The 22458-nt window shown below is 44.0% G+C and overlaps 1 protein-coding gene across 1 annotated transcript in view; it reads left to right on the top strand.

Annotated features, from left to right (window-relative positions):
* Positions 1-7014: 7014 nt before the first annotated feature.
* LAP3 (leucine aminopeptidase 3) overlaps positions 7015-22458 on the top strand; it is a 29072-nt gene continuing 13628 nt past the window's right edge. The window contains exons 1-7 of the mRNA XM_077477732.1: positions 7015-7178; positions 8943-9058; positions 10111-10165; positions 11934-12039; positions 16174-16333; positions 19405-19569; positions 21534-21692. Of these exons, the coding sequence (XP_077333858.1) occupies positions 7080-7178; positions 8943-9058; positions 10111-10165; positions 11934-12039; positions 16174-16333; positions 19405-19569; positions 21534-21692 (860 nt within the window). The 5' untranslated portion in view covers positions 7015-7079. The remainder of the gene's footprint in view (positions 7179-8942; positions 9059-10110; positions 10166-11933; positions 12040-16173; positions 16334-19404; positions 19570-21533; positions 21693-22458) is intronic.

The raw sequence follows: 22458 nt of genomic DNA, 5'->3' as shown, positions 1-22458 counted from the left end.
ATTGGGTAAGCTCTGGCCAGAGGTCAAGCCTGCCCACCCAGTAGTCCAGGGGTTCATCACTCCTCAGAGCGTCGACATCGGCCGTTAACCCGATCTAGGCGTTCCCTGATGCTGGATCCGGATGACACCTGTCGATGGGTCGGCTGAAAGAATGACCTCATATCCGAAGTCACCAACACATCTTCAAACCGGCCTCTTCTTGCAGGCGCTGTTGGATTGGTACCCGCAACTCCTTCTCTGGGAGTGAGAATTGCTCCTCTGCCAGCGCACGCAAAAGCAGAATGCAGCATTTCTCGAAGCAAAGCCTGGAAGTGCTCCATTCTGCCAGCCCTCTGTGATGGCGGTAACATTTCCGCCATTTTGTGTTTGTACCGGGGGTCTAAGTACGTTGCCACCCAGTACTGGTCCTTGACCCTTATGCTTTTTATATGGGGGTCCCTATTAAAACACTGGAGCATGAAGGCCCCCATTTGCACTAAACTGGAAGCGGTGTGGTGGCCTGGCTCCTGCTCATCATCCAGGATAATGTCGTCCTCTTCATTCTTCTCTCCCCATCCATGCACAACAACAGGGATCCCAGAAAGGTTTAAAGCATGCTCTTCTTGCTCCTCCTCATCCGCCCCGGCACCATCCTCCTCTGACTCCTCTTCAGACTCCTGTTGTTTACTTGTCTCAGATAGAGTAGCCCCCCCTGGGAATTCATCCAGCATTGCGACTTCCTCATCTTCCCGCTCCTACTCCTCCACAGCTTGATCAATGACACGATGCAATGCACGCTCCATAAAGAAGGCATAAGGTACCATGTCACTGATGGCGCCACGGCTGCGACTGACCAGTTTAGTGATCTCCTCAAGTGGCCTGCGTCGCGCATTAGCAGCCACTGGCGCGGTTCAAAAAAAACCAGCTCCCCAGAACCTGTTCTGCCGCAGAGTTCATACAGGTAGACGTTAACTGCACGTTTCTGCTGGAGCAGCCTATCAAGCATATAGAAGGTTGAGTTCCATCGCGTCGGGCAATCGCAAATAAGACGTCTGACCGGCAGATTGTGTCGCCGCTGAATGTCAGCAAGGCGAGCCATGGCCGTGTAAGATCTTCTGAAATGGGCCGAGATTTTCCTTGCCTGCCGCAAGATGTCCTGGACCCCAGGGTATTTGACAACGAATCGCTGCACGACCAAGTTTAAGACGTGTGCCATGCATGGCACGTGCGTGATTTTGCCCTGTTTCAATGCGCTAAGCAGATTGGCACCGTTGTCACACACCACTTTACCAACTGTCAAATTGAGCGGTGTTAGCCACTGATCTGCCTGTGAACGCAAAGCTGAAAGGAGTGCCGGGCCAGTGTGGCTCTTGGCTTCCAGGCACAACAGACGCAGCACGGCATGGCAACATCTCACCTGGCATGTCGAATAGGTTCTGGGGAGCTTGGGCGGCGCAGCGGAAGAGATGCTAGCAGCGGAAAAGGAGGAGTCAGCCGAGGAGGAGAGGGAGGAGGATGGAGTTTGGAGGAAGAGGAGAAGAAGGGCCAGGCATGCATGCAATCCGTGGCGGTAAAACCAAATCTACACGGGTGCCACGGGTTACATGCTTGACGGCCGTCAGAAGGTTCACCCAGTGGGCAGTAAAAGTGATATACCTTCCCTGCCCGTGTTTGCTAGACCACGTGTCTGTGGTCAGATGTATCTTGGCACCGACACTGTGTGCCAGAGATACATTCACTTGCCACTGAACATGGCCATATAGCTCTGGGATGTCCTTCTGTGAGAAATACTTCCTTCCTGGGACCTTCCATTGTGGTGTTCCAATGGCCACAAATTTGCGAAAGGCCTCCGAGTCCACCAGTTTATATGGCAGTATTTGGCGGGCTATGAGTTCTGACAAGCCAGCCGTCAACCGTTGGGCAAGAGGGTTATCCGGCGTCATCATTTTTTTACGCTCGAACATTAGGCCCACGGAAGCCTGCCTTTTTGCAGAAAAACGTGAGCTTGGCGTGATGGAAGGTGGAGTGGAGGACAATTGTGAGGAGAGAGGAGAAGGAGAAGTAGAAGATGAGGCTGGACGGTGAGAGACTGGAGTGTGGCTTTGTGTGTTCCGTTGCTACCACTGGGCTCGGTGATGGCTGCTCATGTGCCTTCTTAAGGCGGTGGTCCCTAGATGAGTGTTGGGCTTACCGCGACTAATGCATTGACTGCAAAGATTGCAGATGGCAACGCTATTGTCAGCAGCGGACACGTTAAAAAAAGCCCACACTGCGGAGCCATGTGCCGGTGTCCTGGGAGCGCCAGATGTGACCGTACATGGTCGATGACTCGCTCCTGATACATTTGCAGTCTGCTTTGTCCCTCCTGTGCAATGTAAGTTATTCCTGCTTCTCCTCCCTATCTGCTGGTCCATATCTCCCTCTGAACTCCCCTCCTCTTCCTCTCTTGTGGGCACCCACGTGACATCACTAGACACGTCATCATCGACATCATCTTCCCCACCGCTATAAGTAGAGATCTCGGAGTAGGCAGCAACACTGGGGACCAACCTCCTCCTTGGGCTGATCTGGGTACTGTCGTCAGACTGCTGAGTAGCAGACTGCTGAGTAGCGGTTGTTGCTACCTCCTCTTCCTGATCCAATACCAAGAGTGGCTGCGCATCAGAAATGTCTTGATATGGATCGGAAAATAATTCCTGTGACTCAAGTGGAAGGTATGTGGTGGTGGTGGTGGTGTTGTTGGTGGTAGTGTCTTTGGGGGTGCACATAGCAGAGAGTGAAGAAGAGGGTGCAGATCGAGAGGATGAGGAGGGTGCAGAAGAGTAAGGCTGAGTGAGCCACTCAACCAAGTCTGGTGCGTCCTTTGAATTGAATTGAACACACCTTCTGCAACTTCCCACTTTGGCTCAAGCCTGTTGCTCCTGCCCTACCCCTACCACCCCTGCGGAAGGGCCTGCCTCTTCCTCTGCCTGTCATTTTTTAAATGACCCTGTGACAAAACTCTCAGTCCCTATACTGATAAAGGACTGCTGCAGTATAGGGCAGCGGTCAGCAGTAGTTCACCTCAACCCTAAGTATTGTGGACCTATACCAGTCCTTATGGAATAGCAGACTGTACCTCACTCAACCCTATGTACTGTAGCACCCTAGACCAAGTTACCAGTCCTTATAAGGACCTTTGTGGAACAAGTAGGTTGTGACTGATTAGCAGACTGTACGTCAGTCCCTATACTGATGAAGGACTTCTGCAGTATAGGGCAGCGGTCAGCAGTAGTGCACCTCAACCCTATGTATTGTGGACCTATACCGGTCCTTATGGAATAGCAGACTGTACCTCACTCAACCCTATGTACTGTAGCACCCTAGACCAAGTTACCAGTCCTTATAAGGACCTCTGTGGAACAAGTAGGTTGTGACTGATTAGCAGACTGTACGTCAGTCCCTATACTGATGAAGGACTGCTGCAGTATAGAGCAGCGGTCAGCAGTAGTGCACCTCAACCCTATGTATTGTGGACCTATACCAGTCCTTATGGAATAGCAGCCTGTACCTCACTCAACCCTATGTACTGTAGCACCCTAGACCAAGTTACCAGTCCTTATAAGGACCTTTGTGGAACAAGTAGTTTGTGACTGATTAGCAGACTGTACGTCAGTCCCTATACTGATGAAGGACTGCTGCAGTATAGGGCAGCGGTCAGCAGTAGTGCATCTCAACCCTATGTATTGTGGACCTATACCAGTCCTTATGGAATAGCAGACTGTACCTCACTCAACCCTATGTACTGTAGCACCCTAGACCAAGTTACCAGTCCTTATAAGGACCTTTGTGGAACAAGTAGGTTGTGACTGATTAGCAGACTGTACGTCAGTCCCTATACTGATGAAGGACTGCTGCAGTATAGGGCAGCGGTCAGCAGTAGTGCACCTCAACCCTATGTATTGTGGACCTATACCAGTCCTTATGGAATAGCAGACTGTACCTCACTCAACCCTATGTACTGTAGCACCCTAGACCAAGTTACCAGTCCTTATAAGGACCTTTGTGGAACAAGTAGGTTGTGACTGATTAGCAGACTGTACGTCAGTCCCTATACTGATGAAGGACTGCTGCAGTATAGGGCAGCGGTCAGCAGTAGTGCACCTCAACCCTATGTATTGTGGACCTATACCAGTCCTTATGGAATAGCAGACTGTACCTCACTCAACCCTATGTACTGTAGCACCCTAGACCAAGTTACTAGTCCTTATAAGGACCTTTGTGGAACAAGTAGGTTGTGAATGATTAGCAGACTGCAGCAGAAGGGCAGCAGTCAAGTATAATATTCTTTCTATATTCGGAAGAAAGAATTTTATACGTGTACAAGCCTATTACCATACCAGTCCTGAAAAGAACCTTTGTGGACCTAATAGTAACAGCTACTGATTAAACTGACCCTCACTGCCTCACACACAGCTTCCTGCCTGTCCCTATATAAACTGACAAAACAGAGGCTGCTGGAGCAATAACTTGAATAGCACTTTTGTGGACCTAATAGTAACAGCTAATGATTAAACTGACTGTCCCTGCAGCACACAGCGTCCTGTCTCTTTCTCTACACTGACAAAAGACACTCAGGCTGCTGCAACAATCACTAGCACAGCAGTGCCTAAAACCTATATCCTGAACTACACCTAACACCTATACCAGACCTGAAAAGAACTTTTGTGTACCAAATAGCTAGCGATTTGGGTCACTGCAATCTCTCACTGCTCCACACAGCAACCTCTCCCTATAGTGACAAAAGAAAGAATGTAAAATGGCCGCCGGATCGGGTCTATTTATAAGTTAGGGGGAATGTTCAAGTGTTCATGTGCTGTAATGTCTCAATTGGCTGTCCTGTACCCCATGATGGATGTGTCATCATAGGTCAAAGTTCTTTTACACAGTAAACACGGAAATCCACCGGGCGAACGGCGGCAATAGTCCGCCGATCGGGCGGACAGCGAGCGGCCGAAATTCGCCACGAAGCGACCGCCGGGCGAACCGTTCGGCCATCACTAGTAAGGAAGGAGAAAAAAAATAGAAGTGTCGGGCCAATCCTAGTGCAGCATTATTTTTATTATAAAAATGTAAATAGTTTCCAGTAAAAGATGCACTTACATAGTGCTCACTAGGTGGAAGCTTGTCATGTCCAGCAAGGAACAACACTGCCGCTTGAATCCCTTTGATGTGTGATCCACAGGCGCCGTAAGACAGCGGGGAACTGTAGCTTTGAGGAAACTAGGGAGGACGCCGGCCAGTTGATGAGCAAGGAGGTGATCCGAAGGGAAGGTGTCAGACCAGGAAGCCACCTACCGCTGTGGTGGGCCAATCAGGACAAGTTTTGGAGGCACGGCCCACCACACCAAATGCGTTCTAATTGGCCCACTACGGCAGTAGGCGGCTTCCTTGTCTGACACCTTCGGATCACCTCTTTGCTGAACCACCCAGCTGACATCCTCCCTAGTTTCCTCGAGGCTACAGTTCCCCGCTGTCTTACGGAGCCCATAGATGACACATCACAAAGATTCAAGCGGCATGGTTGTTCCTTGCTGGACGTGACAAGCTTCCACCTACTACTATTTACAGTTTTATGATAGAAATAATGCTGCACTAGGATTGGCCTGCCGCTTCTCTTTTTTTCCCTCCTTCATTCCTATCTTATAGCACTGGGAAACACTTTTTTAAAAGAAAAAAAAAAAGTTAATTTTATCTACAACCTTATGGATCAGACCAAAATGAGGGACAAATGAAGAGGAAAGAGGGACAGAGGGACTCCAAATCAGGGACAATTTTGAGCTATGCATGCAGCTACGGGGGGGGGGGGAATGCCCTGACTGCAGATGTTTGGCCCATATAGGTAACAGCTTTCTTACAGGCTCACATCACTTATCTCCATTACCATACCGTGTCATAGCTCCCAAATGTCCCTAATTTTGAGGGACTGTCCCTGATTTGGAACAAAGTCCCTCTATCCCTTCTTTCCTCCTCATTTGTTCCTCATTTTGGTCTGATCTATATAGTTGTATATAAAATGCACTATTTATCTTTCAAAAAGGGTTTCCCAGTGCTAACCTTTTATCCGAATTCTAAATGGCTTTATTTGTAAATGTCAAAACCCAGTATAAAGGAATAGTAGTGGTAAAAAAAAAAAAAAAAGCACTTGTGGGTTTAACCAATAATTTTTTTGTATAATTCTCCTTTAGTGGGGCGTGGCAGGGGGGGTGTCCTATGCCTACATACCTTTGTCCTTCTTTCTCATCTTAAAGCGGGAGTAAACCCGCTGACTTTTTTTTTTTTTACACCTGCAAGGGAAAAGGCATAATGAGCTAGTATGCACCTCGTTTTACTTACCTTAGAGTGAGGCGCCAGCATCTCACTCGGTCCACACCGAAGGAGCTGACATGTTCCCCCAGCGTGTCTTCTGGTTATGTCGTCACTCCCGCGCATGCGCATGGGAGTTTTCTTCCCCGTCAAGGTCTGGCATCTGCCGGACTTTCAGCTGAAAATCCCCTGTGCGCATGTGTCGCTGAAGTCAGCGGCTCATTGCGAGGGGAATATCTCCTAAACCATATAGGTTTAGGAGATATTCTTTTTACCTACAGGTAAGCCTTATTATAGGCTTTTCTGTAGGTTAAAATCAAAAATTTAACTATACAACTGCTTTAAAAAGTTGGGAGGTATGCAGTGCTGGACATAAAATAATAAAAAAATTGTAAAATACAAATTTAAAAATAAATCATACATGAAGAACATAGGACTAGCCCTGCTTTTAGAGGTTTGCTGTCAAACAGATGGTCTCTGATTGGTTGCTGTGGATTTCTATACTTCTCAGATCCTTTGTGCCTTGTACATGATTTCCTGCAGTGACTATTCTGTGCAGTACCGCTAGGTGGCAGACGTGAGTTACAATAATAGACACCCGTAGAAGAAGTGATGGAGGGGAGGGGTCTGGGATCTTTCTTGTGATAGGGCAATGGGCGGGCAGTCTAGCTTCTCTCCTAAAACGTCATCACTGTGCGCCTCCAGTCACATGTTAGAGGGCACTAGCTGTGCAGTGACAGGTCCTGGCAGACATCATGCTGCATCCGATCAGATGTGTTCTGCAGAGGAGTCTTCACCACGGCAGCTGTCGGCGCCTGTCACTGTCAGCTCAATGCTACAACACTGGCAGGAAGGTGAGCCCCTCTCTCCCTGGCTGTGTATTAAATGTACTGTTTGCATGACACATGTATTATCATGATGCGTTTACACACACACAGAAGCTGCTATCCTTGTCCATAGTAATATATTCATGCTAGACACTCGATGGAGGCAGTTTGGAAGGGAGACAGATCAGGTATTGGCTTGTGTTGGAGTGCTGGGTCTTGGATCTCTACATGCTACTGATCAGCATTGTGACATGAGGTCCAGCCCAGGCTACACTCTAATTTCTAATTCTCTGTCCCTAATTTTCCCAATGTACATATTAGCTAGCACACCATGTATTGTTCCCTACCCATCCAATGTTTTATTGATTGCTGATCACGTCACAATGAATAAAGTGCAACATTTTGGAGCTGTGCGGGGCCCCTTTGTCCGGCATGTGATGAATCGCACAGGGACTTCAGGGGTAATATTCTACCTTACAGCCCTAGAGGAATCTGTTTGAACCCTAAACAGGGTCCCATCTGCATGATCTCCCTGTCCTTTAGCCAGTGTCCTTCCACACTCCAAAACATGTTCTGGTAGGTCAGTTGTCTGAAGCAGAGGTCTTCAAACTTTAGGGGAGCTGCACTCATCAGAGGGAGTAATCAAACCCCCATAATGGGCATCAGTGGAAGTAATAGTGCCCCATCATTGTTATTAAGGGGAGTAATAGTGCCCCGCCGTTGGCGTCAGTGGGAGGAGTAGTGCCCCACCATTGGCGTCAGTGGGAGGAGTAGTGCCCCACCATTGGCGTCAGTGGGAGGAGTAGTCCCCGCCGTTGGCGTCAGCGAGAGGAGTTTGTAGTTGCTTAAACTTTCACACAGACCGATTAACATACACTTATTGATATTTTTTTTTTTTTTTTTTTTTTTTTTTTTTTTTTAAGCTGAGTACATTTTGGCCTGAATTTATAAAGAGATTTTAGTTTTTGATTCTTATTGCATATGTTTTATAACAGAAATGAGAAAATAGAATTTTTTTTTTTTAAATGTTTGGTCTTTTTTGTTTATATAATAAAAAATAAAAAAAAAGTGGTCATCAAATACCACTCTTATTTGTGTTAAAAAAAAAAATGATAAAAATTTAATTTGGGTACAGTGTTGCATGACCGAACACTAGCTGACCAGCTCACGTAGATATACTGCGGCAGGTCGGCTCCCTGCGCGAATCGCTGTAGCTTACAGCTTTTTAACCAAAAATATGTAGAATATATATATCGGCCTAATGAATACATTTTTTATTTAACTTTTTTTGGATATGTATTATTATAGCAAAAAGTAAAAAAAAAAAATATTTTTCCAAAATTGTCACTCTTTGTTTATAGCGCAAAAAATAAAAACCGCAAAGGTAATCAAATACCACCAAAAGAAAGCTCTGTTTTTGGGTAATTTTTGTTTGGGTATAGCGTTGCAGAATTGTCAGTTTAAAGTGACAAATCCTTCTGGGGCTGAAGTGGTTAAAGTAGTGCAGTGCTGATCATCAAAAAAATGCTCTGGTCATGAAGGGGCTAAAAGCTTTCAGAGTGGTTAATGCATTCATTTGTTGTCTCTGCCAGCTTTCCTGTAATTTAGTTCAAAGCCAATGTAACCAATCTGTGTCATCATATATGTACAAAAAATAATTTTGTTAACAATGTTCCGGCTTTTAACCATTGAAAAAACTCAACCTAAGTGCTGATGACCAAAAAATAAACGTCACTCTATATACAGCCGCACACAATTGTAAAACGCGTATCAAATGTTTTTTTTTTTCAGGGTCTTGTGTTGGGTGTGTATGAAAAAAATAAGGAGGAAGAAAACCTGGTCCTCACTCAGGCAGGGGACAGGTTTGATACCATTGTGTCTGGGAAGCTAAGGGATCAGTTGACGAGGTAATGTAAATTTTCTGCTACCTTTAGAGCTGCACGATTAATCATTAAAAAATTGCGACCTTGATTCAGCCCCCCCCCCCTTATGATCTTAATCCGGCATTTCCATGATTGGTCAGCACTGAGATAAACAGAAACAATGTATCTTTTGGTTCTTTTAGATCAAAGGGATAAACTTCTGTCTGTAAATTAGGTCAGTTTAACCACTTAAAAGACTTATGCCCCATACACACGGTCGGACATTCCGATGGCCAAACTTGTCTTGCATACACACGGTCGCACAAAGTTGTCGGAAAATCCGATCGTTCTGAACGAGCTGACGTCAAACATGTACGTCGGGACTTTAAACGGGCCAGTAGCCAATAGCTTTCGTCTCTTAGTTTATTCTGAGCATGCGTGGCACTTTGTCCGTCGGAATTATCTACACACGATCGGAATTTAAACGATCGGATTCTGTTGTTGGAAAATTTTAGATCCAGCTCTCAAACTTTGTGCGTGGGAAAATTCTGACGGAAAAAGTCAGATGGAGCCCACACACGATCGGATTTTCCAACAGCATGATCCGATTTCCATCGGAAAATCCGACCGTGTGTATGGGGCATAAGCCTTTTTCTGACAATTGTTGCTTACAAGGTAAAATCGGTATGTTGTGCTAGAAAATTACTTAGAACCTCCAAATGTTATATATATATTTTTGGCCCCAGAGACCCTAGAGAATAAAATGGTGGTGGTTGCAATATTTTATGTTACACTGTATTTGTGCAGCTGTCTTTCAAAAGCTATTTTTGGGGGAAAAAATACACTTCAATGAACTAAAAACAACTAAACAGTAAAGTTAGCCCAATTTTTTTGTATAATGTAAAAGATGATGTTACGCCGAGAATCATGAGAGAATCCTTATTTTTTTTATTTTTGATCTTTTTCAAAGTAAAAAAATTGTGATTCTCATTTTATCCAGAATCGTGCAGCTCTACGGTTAATTATGCTATATGGCTTTGTAATCGTCACTGACATTTGACAAAAATAAACCGGTACATTGTCCGTTTCACCTGCAGATCTGGACCTTCGCTCAAGAAAGGCAAATCACGGATATTTTATGGTTTACATGAGGTATTCTATAGGCAGAATTCCATTGTAAAATGTATAAAAACTCACAATCTTGATGGTCAAATACTTCTAGTTATACACCATTTGTATAATAATAAAATATTTATACTATTATTCCTTGTTTAATAGAAATGGTGACTTGGTGGTTAGTATTTCTACCTCGCAGCAATGGGGTCCTTGTTTCAATTCTTGGTCAGGACACACTGGGGGCTCTTTATTAAAACAGGAGCACACAGAATCTGGTGCAGCTGTGCATAGTAACTTTGGCTTCCAACTTCAGCTTGTTCAATTAACCTTTAACAATAAATCCTGGAAGCGGATTGTTTTGTTTTTATGCAGAGCTTCATGCGATTCTGTGTGATCCTGTTTTAGTAAATAATGCTATCTGCATGGAGTTTGCATGTTCTCCCCATGCTTGCATAGACTCCAGGTACGCCGGTATCCTTCCATGCTCCAAAGACATGCTGGTAGGTCAGTTGACTCCTGGCCAAATTTACTCTTGTATAACATTTTACTGAGTGCATCCAAGTTTAATGGCACATAATGTGCTTTGGGGCCCCTGAAAGAAAATTACTAAAGCAATCTAATCAATAATAAAGTGAACCTAAGCTTCTCTGAGCAGCTGCTCGTGCTAGCGGTAATTTAGATAAGTTTTGTAAACATAACCTGGCTTGATGGGCAGTCACCTGCGGATGCCAACAGTAGTTTAGTTCGTTTTTGTTCACTTTAAAGCCTCGTACACACGATCAGATTTTCGTCTGGGACTTGTGTGATGACAGACTGTTTGCCTAAAAATCCGACCGTTAGTACGCTCCATCAGACAATTGTTGTCCAACTTTCGGCCAATAAATGTTGGATGGCAGGCTAGTAAATTTTCAGTGGCAAACGGTCTGTTGTCAGATTTTCCTATCTTGTGTGTACACAAGTCCATCACACAAGTCCAAAGTGCAAACATGCATGCTCGGAATCAATGCTCACCAAACACGTCATTAGCAGAAGGCCCAATTGGTGGCACTCAAGAGCTGAAATTCCGCGTAGTACGTCACTACGTTCGTGTTTGTTGGCCAACAGTTGGGTACCGTTTGTATGCAAGACAAGTTCCCAGCACACGCCCTTTGGACAAAAGTCTGTGTGTACGAGGCTTTAGGCTGGGTTCACACTTGAATATGTAACGGCTCACAGCAGAAGTCCAGTGCGTCCTCGTTCACCGTTTCAGGTCTGATTTCGGCCAGAATTTTGTGTGATTTCGGATGTGAAATGGACCAAAAGATGCACAGGACACCTGTGCAAATCACACCGGAAACCGCTGCGGAGATATGTGAACCGGTTCCATAGAGAGCCGATCACAATCTCCTGCTATTGCGAATTGGATGGGGGGGATCCATCCAATTCACACTAGTGTGAACCCAGCCTATGGCAAGTTATACAAATATGTCCACTCATTTGATCTTGATTGTAGGGCAGTCTTGTTAATATAATATACTCCTAATTTTCCGTGTACCTTCCTATTAGTATAGAGGTTCAGACAAAGTTGAAGCAGCCATTACCTGCCTCTCTCTGTAACAGTAGACTACTACTGGGTTTTGAAAATCTCCGGACTGGTTGCACAAAAATCCAAATCCGCTGTTAGGTAAAACTGCTTCCTTATACATAATCTGTGTGTTCAACTGTGTGCTTGGAGTTTATTTTTAAAGCGGTTAAAAAAAACTCTTGGCTGAGTTTTTGTGTTTTATATATGCGTTAGAGAATAACTTTTTTTTGTTTCTTTTAGGAGTTTCCCAGTGTTGTAGTGGTTGGACTGGGTAAAGAATCTGCTGGTTTTAACCATCATGAGGTTTGGAATGAGAGGAAGGAGAGCATCAGAACTGCAGTGTCAGGTAATGGTCTTTGGTTTGGCATCTGGTCATGTTGTGGTGGTGCGGTGTGAACCATGCCTTACTGTGACTGATAGTGGAAATAGGAACACATTAATTGTCAGCCTAAGGACCAGAGGTCTTTTTACAATTTCGTACTGCACTGCTTTAACTGGTAATTGCGCGGTCATGCAATGTTGTACCCAAACGAAATTTGCGTCCTTTTCTTCCCACAAATAGAGCTTTTTTTGATGGTATTTGATTGCCTCTGCGATTTTTATTTTTTGCGATTATAAATGGAAAAAGACCGAAAATTTCAAGAGAAAAAGATTTTCTACTTTTTGTTATAAGAAAAATCGAATAAACTCAATTTTAGTCATACATTTAGGGCAAAATTTATTCAGCCACATGTCTTTAGTAAAAAAAAATGTCAATAAGCGTATATTTATTGGTTTGCGCAAAAGTTATAGCGTCTACAAACTAGAGTACATTTTCTGGAATTTACACAGCTTTTAATTTATGACTGCCTATCTCATTTCTTGAGGTGCTAAAATGGCAGGGCAGTACAACCCCCCCCCCCCCAATGACCCCATTTTGGAAAGTAGACACCCCAAGGAAATTGCTGAGGGGCATGTTGAGCCCATTGAATTTTCTTTTTTTTTGTCCCAAGTGATTGAATAATGACACAAAAAAAAAATGTTTACAAAAAGTTGTCACTAAATGATATATTGCTCACACATGCCATAGTTATATGTGGAATTGCACCCCAAAATATATTCTGCTGCTTCTCCTGAGTACGAGGATACCACATATGTGGGACTTTTTGGGAGTCTAGCCACGTACGGCACCCCGAAAACCAATCACTGCCTTCAGGCTTTCTAAGGGTGCAAATTTTTGATTTCACTCCTCACTACCTATCACAGTTTCGAAGGCCATAAAATGCCAAAATAACACAAACCCCCCCCCCCCCCCCCCAAATGACCCCATTTTGGAAAGTAGACACCCCAAGGAAATTGCTGAGGGGCATGTTGAGCCCATTGAATATTTTTTTTTTTTTTGTCCCAAGTGATTGAATGACACAAAAAAAAAAAAGTTAGTTAGCTATTTACTGAGAGGCATGTTGAGTCCATGAAATATTTTATATTTTGCCACAAGTTGCAGGAATATTACAATTTTTTTTTTTTTTGCACAAAGTTGTCATTAAATGATATATTGCTCACACATGCTATGGGCATAAGTGAAATTACACCCCAAAATAAATTCTGCTGCTTCTCCCGAGTACGGGGATACCACATGTGGGGGACTTTTTGGGAGCCTAGCCACGTACGGGACCCCGAAAACCAAGCACTGCCTTCCGGATTTAAATATAAAACGCTACCAAAAAAAACTGTTAGCGATCGCAGGGATCAGGCCTGACTCTGCAAACGCTGCAGTTATGTGTTTAGTGTTTTGTAAGTGACAGTGATCGATCGATACTGCACTTGGGTGGGCTGGGCAGAGAGGCAAAACGCAGGTGCCAGCAGGTATCTGGGCTGATCCCGCTAACAATGCGTTTTTTTGGAACCTTAAACTGCTGGGGACGCTAGTATAGATCTGATCAGATATTGATCTGTTCAGATTCTATACCATTACGGGAGGTTTATGCTTTGCGCGTGGGTGTTAGCGGTACTGGCACTAAGCTAGCGCTGCCTGGGGCGACGCAGACCCTGACCCTAAAAGCTAATTGATATCACCCGCAGGGTGATCAGGGGGTTAAACCTTTATTGGGTAATAAATGGTGGGTGCCCTGTTGCTATAAAAAGCAAACTAACCAGAGTCACCCGTAACACTTATACGATGATCACTGGTGAAAGGGTTAACTAGGGGCAATCAGGGGGTTCAAATCTTTATTAGGTAGTATATGGGGGTCCCTTGCGCTATATAAAAACCTGACGGGGAACCTAAATAACTAACTGGCTAACCAGCGTCACCAGTGGCACTTATACGGTGATCGCTGGTGAAAGGGTTAACTAGGGGCAATCAGGGGGTTAAAACCATTATTGGGTAGTATATGGGGGAACCTAGCGATATAAAAACCTGACGGTGAACCTAAAAAAAATAACTAGCTACCTAGCGGCACCAGTGACACTAATGCAGCGATCAGAAAAACGATTGCTTAGTGACACTGGCAAAAGGGGGTGAAAGGGTTAACTCTAGGGGCAATCACTGCCCTGACAGTTTTTACTGTCACAACTGACACTAAATGCAGTGATCAGTAAATAAATGATCACTGCAATCAGTGACACTGTGACTGGGAGGGGGGGGGGGGGATTTGTGTGCCTATGTGTACCTAAATGTCAGTGTAGTGTTGGTGCACACTTACTTTCACTGTTCTCCTTGCAGTCCGGTCAAAAAGACCGCCCCGAGGAAAATGACATCACTTCCTCCCTGCCTGTGTTTACTATACACAGCGGGGGAAGCTTCTTATTCGCCAGGAGCGATCGAGAGGGGATGGCCAGAAACCAACGGCCATCCCCTCATCCCGGATCGCTCCTGTGGCGAAACAGAGCGCCGCATCCAGCTGGAGGGGGTCCGATCGGACCCCCCACCCGCTGGAGCGCGTACATGTACGTGCTTGTGCCTGTACATTGCCATGCGGCGGTCCTTAAGTGGTTAAACACCCCCACCCCCATTATAAGCCTATTCTATCCACCCTGTAAAAGGAAATATGTCTATACTTACCTATTCTGAAGACAACATGGTCCGATCACATGATCTCCAGCGGTGGCTTCAGTGTAGAGGAGAGATCACAGACAACCTCTGGGTCACCCCTTGTCAACTGACTCCCCTCTACACTGAATCCGGACATGAGTGACTTCGAAATAGGTAAATATAGGCATCTTTAATTTTACAGAGTAGATAGAATAGGCTTGGAATGGGTCAGGTTTAGGCTTAGTTAGGTGTTGACTGGAAGCGCGCAAGGACGGGATCATTTGGCTACAGTTCCCACCAATGTGCAGCACAGTATGACGTGCAAGACATCATAACATGCTGGAGCACATAGTAATCACTTACTGTACATGTTGAAAAAAAGAAAGTGATCACTGCAATACATTTTCAGAATATAATGCAGCATGCCTTCAAATTGCATACCAGTGCATGCATTCAGTGGCGTAGCGTGGGTTGTCAGCACCTGGGGCAAGGCAAGTAATTTGTACCCACTAACCTGGGGAATTTTAGCACTCCAAGTCCCTTCTCTTCCTTCAATAGTACTGACCTACCTGACCACTGCACTAACCTACCAGATTCTGTACTGGCCACTACACTGACCTACCTGTCCTCAACCGGCCACTACAACGCACTGTCCACTACACTTATACTGACACCAGACCTTTATTTTATACTGACTCTAACTGCTTGTCTAATCTCTCTGGCTGGCTGCTCCCTCTCCCAAGACCGTATCTATCTCCTTACCTGTAGCTTGCATCAGTCCAGAGGAGAGGGTGGAGCCTGGAGGAGGCGGGAACCCCAACCCAGCCACGATGGATAGGCCAGTCCCGCTGCAGCATATGACCCTGTTTGCCAAATCACAGGGCGCCAGGGACACAGGAAGTAAACATTGGGGGGATGGAGGCGGCAGTGACGCACACTGCCTGGCTTGTGCTTCTGCGCCCCCTCCGCACCTCCCATGCTACGCCACTGCATGCATTATAGGCATAATACTGGGCACTGTGTGATGAGACTGGGCTCTTGGCGAACACTTACAGCCAGAACTTTCATACACACTTTTTTAAAATGAGAAATGTCCAGATTGATCTAAGGCCCCTTTCACACTTGTGCAACCTGAAAGTTGTGCGATTTTGTCACGACTTGAAGCAATGCCTGTGTAATTTTGAGGTCTATGGACCGCAAGTCACATCAAAGTCAGACCAAAGTAGTGCAGGGACTACTTTGAAGTTGCTGGGACTTGGAAGTCACACAGATATGAATGGTACTCAATGGAAATCATGGGTACGACTTGTCATGCGACTTTACAGTCCCAAGTCGCAGGACAAGTCACAAAAGTGTGAAAGGAGCCTAAACATTATTAACAATAAGTGCACACAAAAAACAGAAAAGGAGAGATATAATATACTAAAAATCTTGGAATGTGTTTTTGTTCTATGATTTGTTGTGCAGTTGCCTGCAGACAGCTACAGGATATGGAAATTGAGCAAGTGGAGGTGGACCCTTGTGGAGATGCCCAGGCAGCAGCGGAAGGTGCCCTCCTTGGGCTGTTTGAATACGATGAGCTTAAGAAGAAAAAGAAGAAACTTGTTTCTACAAGTCCTTATGGGAGGTATAATGGAATACTTGTTAAATATTTTATATCAATGTGACCACAAAGATAATTCTGTTATAATTTAAAAAAAGACCTCTACATGTGGATAAATGTAAAGCTGTGTTCCTGTGAATCCGACATATCAACTACATGAATCTATTAGCTGTCTCCTTTACGCATCTGGTAAAAGTGTTAAAAATACTAGAGGCTCTTGTCAGTCACTCCAGCTACATATTTATCAGAGTAACTATTTTGCTACCATTCTCAGCCACTCACATTTGGCTGCACCTAAAGATCAACTCTAGGAAACTTGAAGATTCTTCCTTAGGTCTGGTTCACAGGCCTGGTGCGTTTTTTTTTATTATTTTATTTATTTTTATTTTTTTTACAGCCTTCCTGACCAAGCCATTTTTTGCGATACGGCACTGTGTCACTTTAATTGACAATTGCATGGTTGTGCGACGTTGTACCCAAACAAAATAACGTCCTTTTTTCCCACAAATAGAGCTTTCTTTTGGTGGTATTTGATCACCTCTGTGGTTTTAATTTTTTGCGCTATAAACAAAAAAAAGTGATGATTTTGAAAAAAATTCAATATTTTTTACACTTTGCTATAATAAATATCCCCAAAAAATATATGAAAAAACAACTTTTTGTTCCACAGTTTAGGCCAATATGTATTCTACATATTTTTGGTAAAAAATAAATCTCAATAAGCGTATATTAATTGGTTTGCGCAAAAGTTATCGCCTCTACAAAATAGGGGATGGATTTATGGCATTTTTAGTAATAATTTATTTTATTAGCAATGGCGGCGATCTGCATTTTTTATCGTGACTGCAACTGTGCAACATTGTACCCAAATAAAGTTGATGTCCTTTTTTTACCACACAAATAGAGCTTTCTTTTAGTGGTATTTGATCACCTCTGCGGTTTTTATTTTTTGCGCCATAAGCAAAAAAACTGCTATAATAAATATCCCAAAAAAATTGTTAAAAAAAAAAACTAATTTCTTCATCAGTTTAGGTCAATATGTATTCTACATATTTTTGGTAAAAAAAAAAATCGCAATAAGCTTATATTGATTGGTTTGCGCAAAAGTTTTTTATAGCGTCTACAAAATAGGGAATAGATTTATGGCATTATTAATTATTCATTTTTTAATTGTAATGGCAGTGATCAGCACTTTTTTGGGACCAGTGACAGTTATACAGTGATCCGTCCTATAACAATGCACTGATTACTGTATAAATGATACTGGCAGGGAAGAAGTTAACACTAGGGGGCGATCAAGTGAGTCCTAGGGAGGTGTTTCTAACTGTGGGGGGGGGGGGGGGGTAGAGTGGGCGGACTGGAAGTACAGAGAGATCGCTGTTCCTAATCGCTAGGAAAAGGCTATCACACTATACTCCCCTTTTGTTTACATTGGCAGATCCCCATTCTGCCTCTCTGCAGACCAATTGTGGCGCACGCCTGCTGTATCTATTCCATGAAGCGCCGTACCGGTGCGGTGATTCGTGCAATAGAGTCGGCTTGCTAGTCGGCAAGTGGTTAAATGCAAAATGGTGCATTTTTGGTTCAATAGACTTGAAGAAACTGCAGAAAAACATAGTGAGCTATTTGTGTTTTTTTAATCTGCACAACAACAAATTGGCCAAAATAAAGTGCGAAGCGTGTGCAAAAAGCACTGCAGAAATGGACCAAAAGCATACTGCTTAGGTGTGAACCAGGCCTTACAGTGGGGCTGTGACCAAACGGCAAGGGTTAAATGGATGTTCAGGTCTAGGGGGCATATAAAAGAAATTTTACTTACCCAATCTTCTGCTCCTCTGTGCTACTAGAATCTCCGAAGCACCTTCTCCACCATGCTCTGGTGGTCTAAAGTCCCGATATTATGAAGATCTATACAGGCCAGGGTCTATAGTCCTGCATTAGATGTGATGACGCTGAAGGACAGTTCAATCCCATTGTATGGGGGAGCGGAGGATCACTACCGCTGCTCCCCATTGAAATCGATGGGGCAGCGCTGCGATACCTCCGGCAAAACGCCGCTCCGGCTGCATTTTGCGGGTGGATTTAACCCCTTTTCGACCACTAATGGGGTGGTTTTTATCCGAATCCCGCCGCTAAAACAGCGGTAAAATGGCGCCGCTTTTACCGCTGACGCCTGGGGCTCCTCGGTGTGAAAGCCCTCTAAAACTGGAGCGTGCAAAATTTGGTGCATCTGTGCATGGAAACCAATCAGCTTTCAGGTTTTTTTTTTTTTTTTAACCAAAGATTAAAGTGTTTGTTACCCCCAACACGTCATATTCCTGATCTGCTTCTGCTGTACCATGTACTTGTATGAGAAAGTATCTTGTCCTTTGTATTGCTTCCTTTATGTGAAATCCCTGACATTCCTGCTAGCCCCTCTGCTTTCCTGTTAAAAACTGACCACACTAAGCAGAACACACTGCAGTCAGCTCTGTAGCTATGCTGGGAACTCGGTGTGCTCTCCTCCAATGATCAGACTTGTCCTGACCCCCCCCCCCCCCCGCTGCACAGCCATTCACTGGGAAGCTCAGTGTGCTGCTTCTTTTCCTCCTCCCCCCCCAGCTCTTATGCAGCTGAGAACAGTAAGTTTTTTTATTTTTATTTTTTAAATTGATTGGTTATTTTACAAGGTGTTTTACACGGTGATCGTTTATAATCAGTGAACAAGCCGGCGTTAGAAGCTGATTGCACAGCTATATCGGATTCAGAGTTTTCCAGCTTTAGTAAATCCGTGTAATGGGATCTTGGCAATAAATTGCATTTTTCTACTTTTTAATATAAATCCTAATATAATTTTTTTTTTTTTTTTTTTTTTATTAAGCTTTATTGAAAGATTAACATCCATACGGAATAAAGCACACAGAGTACAAATAACAATCCTGTATGTAGTATAAGCATACCAATGTTCAAGTAAAATTAATACAGTATAATAGAGGAATGTAGTAGGGTGTACACTTGCATTAAGATCAGTCTTATAAAGCTCTGTATATGGTAAAGATGAAATCAAGGATGTGATTTATTTATTTTTTTTTTTTTTGATTTTTTTTCTATTTTAGCCAAGAAGTAGAGGCCTGGCAGAAAGGAGTGTCCTATGCAGAGGGACAGAACCTGGCCCGCTATCTGATGGAATCGCCTGCAAACTACATGACCCCTACTAAGTTTGCTCAGATATTTGAGGAGAAGTTGGGAAAGTTGGGAAGCAATGTGAAGGTCTTCACTAGGTACATTTTGTGTCGGTGCATAATATAAAAGTAATGTCACATGAAACAGTGGGCTTGATTTACTAAAACTATAGAGTGTGAAATCTGGTGCAGCTCTGCATAGAAACCAATCAGCGTCCAAATTTTTCTCCCCCCCCCCTCCCCTTTTTTTTTTTTTTTTTTTTAAATCAATGTTAAAATGAAAAAGCTGAAGTTAGAAGCTGATTGGCTACCATGCACAGCTGCACCAGGTTTTAGTAAATCGACCCAAATGTTTCTCTGTTAACACTTTAAAGACTGCTTGTGTGTTGGCACTGTTTAAAATGATTCCAGGAGGAAACTAAAAATATAAATCCTAAATTCTTTATTTTTTCACTGCCAATGGCAGATTTTTTTTTTTTTTTTTTTAATATATAAAATATTTTTTATTAAAATGTTAGTTTTAAACACTTAACCAGCTCAGGGGCACATTACATACAACAAACCTAAAGAAGGTAATCAGACATACAGTGACAGTTCAATACGGACATCCGTAATCAGCAGACATTCGATCATTTGGTAGCAGCGTAGAAAACACTGCAATATCAGAGATAGATATCAATTATAGCTGCAGAATTTATTTTTACACAGACACCTGTAATCCTCTGAAAGACAACACTTGACAAAATTCTATTTCGAAATTGATGAAGGTGGGGGGAAAATCTGATTGGATGCAGTCACTGTTCAGATATTCAGACCGCTGCGAGTGCTGTGGCTGTCTGAACACAATATCTAAGTGTAAGAAGTCAAACAGAGCGGAAAATTAAAAATCCGTAAGACGCCAAAGTCTTTATTTTTTTCAACTGGTTACAACAAGCAGGGCAAGACATCTTCCCGTGCTTTCTTTGACCTATTACACTTGGATAACTATACTTGGGGGGGGGGGGGGGGGGAAATGTTCAATCCTCGGGAGGGGGGTTTGCAGTCCCCATCTTTGTGGTGAGCTGCCGAATACAGGCCCATTGGGCTCCAGTAATGATTTTGTCTGCATTTTGAAGACCTATGAAAATTTGTCCCTCTACCACAACTAGCAGTGCAGATTCCGCCATCCACACTGAAATGGGGTGTATATGGCTAGCTCTGTCCTGAGCATTCTCTTCACATTGCAGTGCTAATGGGCGCCTCTCTAAAGCTTACCAGTTTGTTGTTTTTTTTTTTTTTTTTTTTTTTTTTAATCTATTTACATGTTGCCTGTCTTCTATGCCTTTTAGTTATAACAATAATAGTTTCATAGTTAGTAAGGTTGAATCAAGACACCAGTCCATCCAGTTCAACCTGAGTGAGTGTCTACCCCTATCCCTGTACATTGCACACTCACATTGGTCCCTACCCTCAAGGAGCCCACAATCCAAGGTCCCCATTCATATACTAGGGCCAATTTTGGATAGAAGCCAATTAACCTACCTGCATGTCTTTGGAGTGTGGGAGGAAACCGGAGTACCCGGAGGAAACCCACGCAAGCACAGAGAGAACATGCAAACTCCAGGCAAGTAGTGTCGTGGTTGGGATTTGAACCAGTGACCCTTTTTACTGCTAGGTGAGAGTGCTATCCACTACACCACTGTGCCGCCCTTATATATTTGTATTTTGCTATTTCAAACTTTTATCTGCCATAGTACTTCAAGAGGGAGCTATGGTGTGCCCAGAGCTTATATATATTTTTTTGTTGGCCACTAAAAGGTATCCCTTTTGACAACGCATTTTTTGTGGAAATGCACTGAAGATTCTTAAGAATCGACATAGGCAAATCAATCCTATTTTTTTTAGGTTTTTTTTCTGTAGTAGGTCCACCAATACTCCACTACAGTTTCCTTTTTTCAGCACTTTGCAATCTCATTATTACATGTAAATGTTTGTTGTTGGTTTATTACTAATTTAAAAAAATGTTTTTTGATCATTTAAAAGGAGAAAAAAATAACTTGCAATGCTTTTAAATGTCTCCCTAGGTCTAAGCAATGGATAGAAGAGCAACAGATGGGAGCATTTTTAAGTGTGGCCAAAGGGTCTGATGAACCTCCAGTCCTGTTGGAAATCCACTATACTGGCAGCCCCGACCCGAAGGAGTCGCCCCTGGTCTTTGTTGGGAAGGGAGTCACTTTTGACAGGTGCTCATGCTGAATAGATTGCTGGAGTTAAAGCGGGAGTCCACCGGGACTCCGCGTTTTTTTTTATTTTTTTTTTTTTTTTAAAAAGCCAGCAGCTACAAATACTGCAGCTGCTGACTTTTAAATAGTGACACTTACCTGTCCAGCGCGCCCGCGATGTCGGCACCCGAAGCCGATCGCTCGCTCGTGCCGCCGCCATCTTGGGTATGGGAATCAGGAAATGGAGCCTTTCGGCTTCATTTCCCGGTTCCCTACTGCGCATGCGCGAGCCGCGCGGCGCAATCCGGACGGTCCCCGCTGCCTCTGGGAGCTGTGTGTTTCCTAGCAGGCAGCGGGGCACTTGCTGAAGGGGGCGGGCGCTTGCGGAAAGGGGCGTAACCTACGCCCCTTTCCGCAGAGAGCTAGCCCGGAAGTGGGTGCAGTTACCTGGATTATCCAGGTAACTGCACCCCCCTCCCCCCTGAAAGGTGCCGATTGTGGCGCCGGAGGGGGGGGGGGGATTCCGATGAGCGGAGGTCCATTTTAGGGTGGACCTCCGCTTTAATGTTTGTGTTTTGTTGTCTGAAACTGAGCTATGAAATTTTATTTGCAAGCAATTTACCTGCTACTAAATGTTATTTACCTTTTTTTTTTTTTTGTGGTCATGTCCCAGATTATTTGTTTGGAAGAAAAAACATTTGTTAGGTTTCCCATTAAAGTGGTTGTAAACCCTGTTTACCTACCTAAACACCACTTTTACCTACAGGTAAGCCTATAATAAGGCTTA

The sequence above is a fragment of the Lithobates pipiens genome, unplaced genomic scaffold (genome assembly GCF_037356315.1).
Source record: "Lithobates pipiens isolate NorthernLeopardFrog02 unplaced genomic scaffold, aLitPip1_a1.2 Scaffold_13, whole genome shotgun sequence".
Classification (NCBI taxonomy): domain Eukaryota; kingdom Metazoa; phylum Chordata; class Amphibia; order Anura; family Ranidae; genus Lithobates; species Lithobates pipiens.
This window is presented reverse-complemented; position numbering and strand designations above follow the sequence as displayed.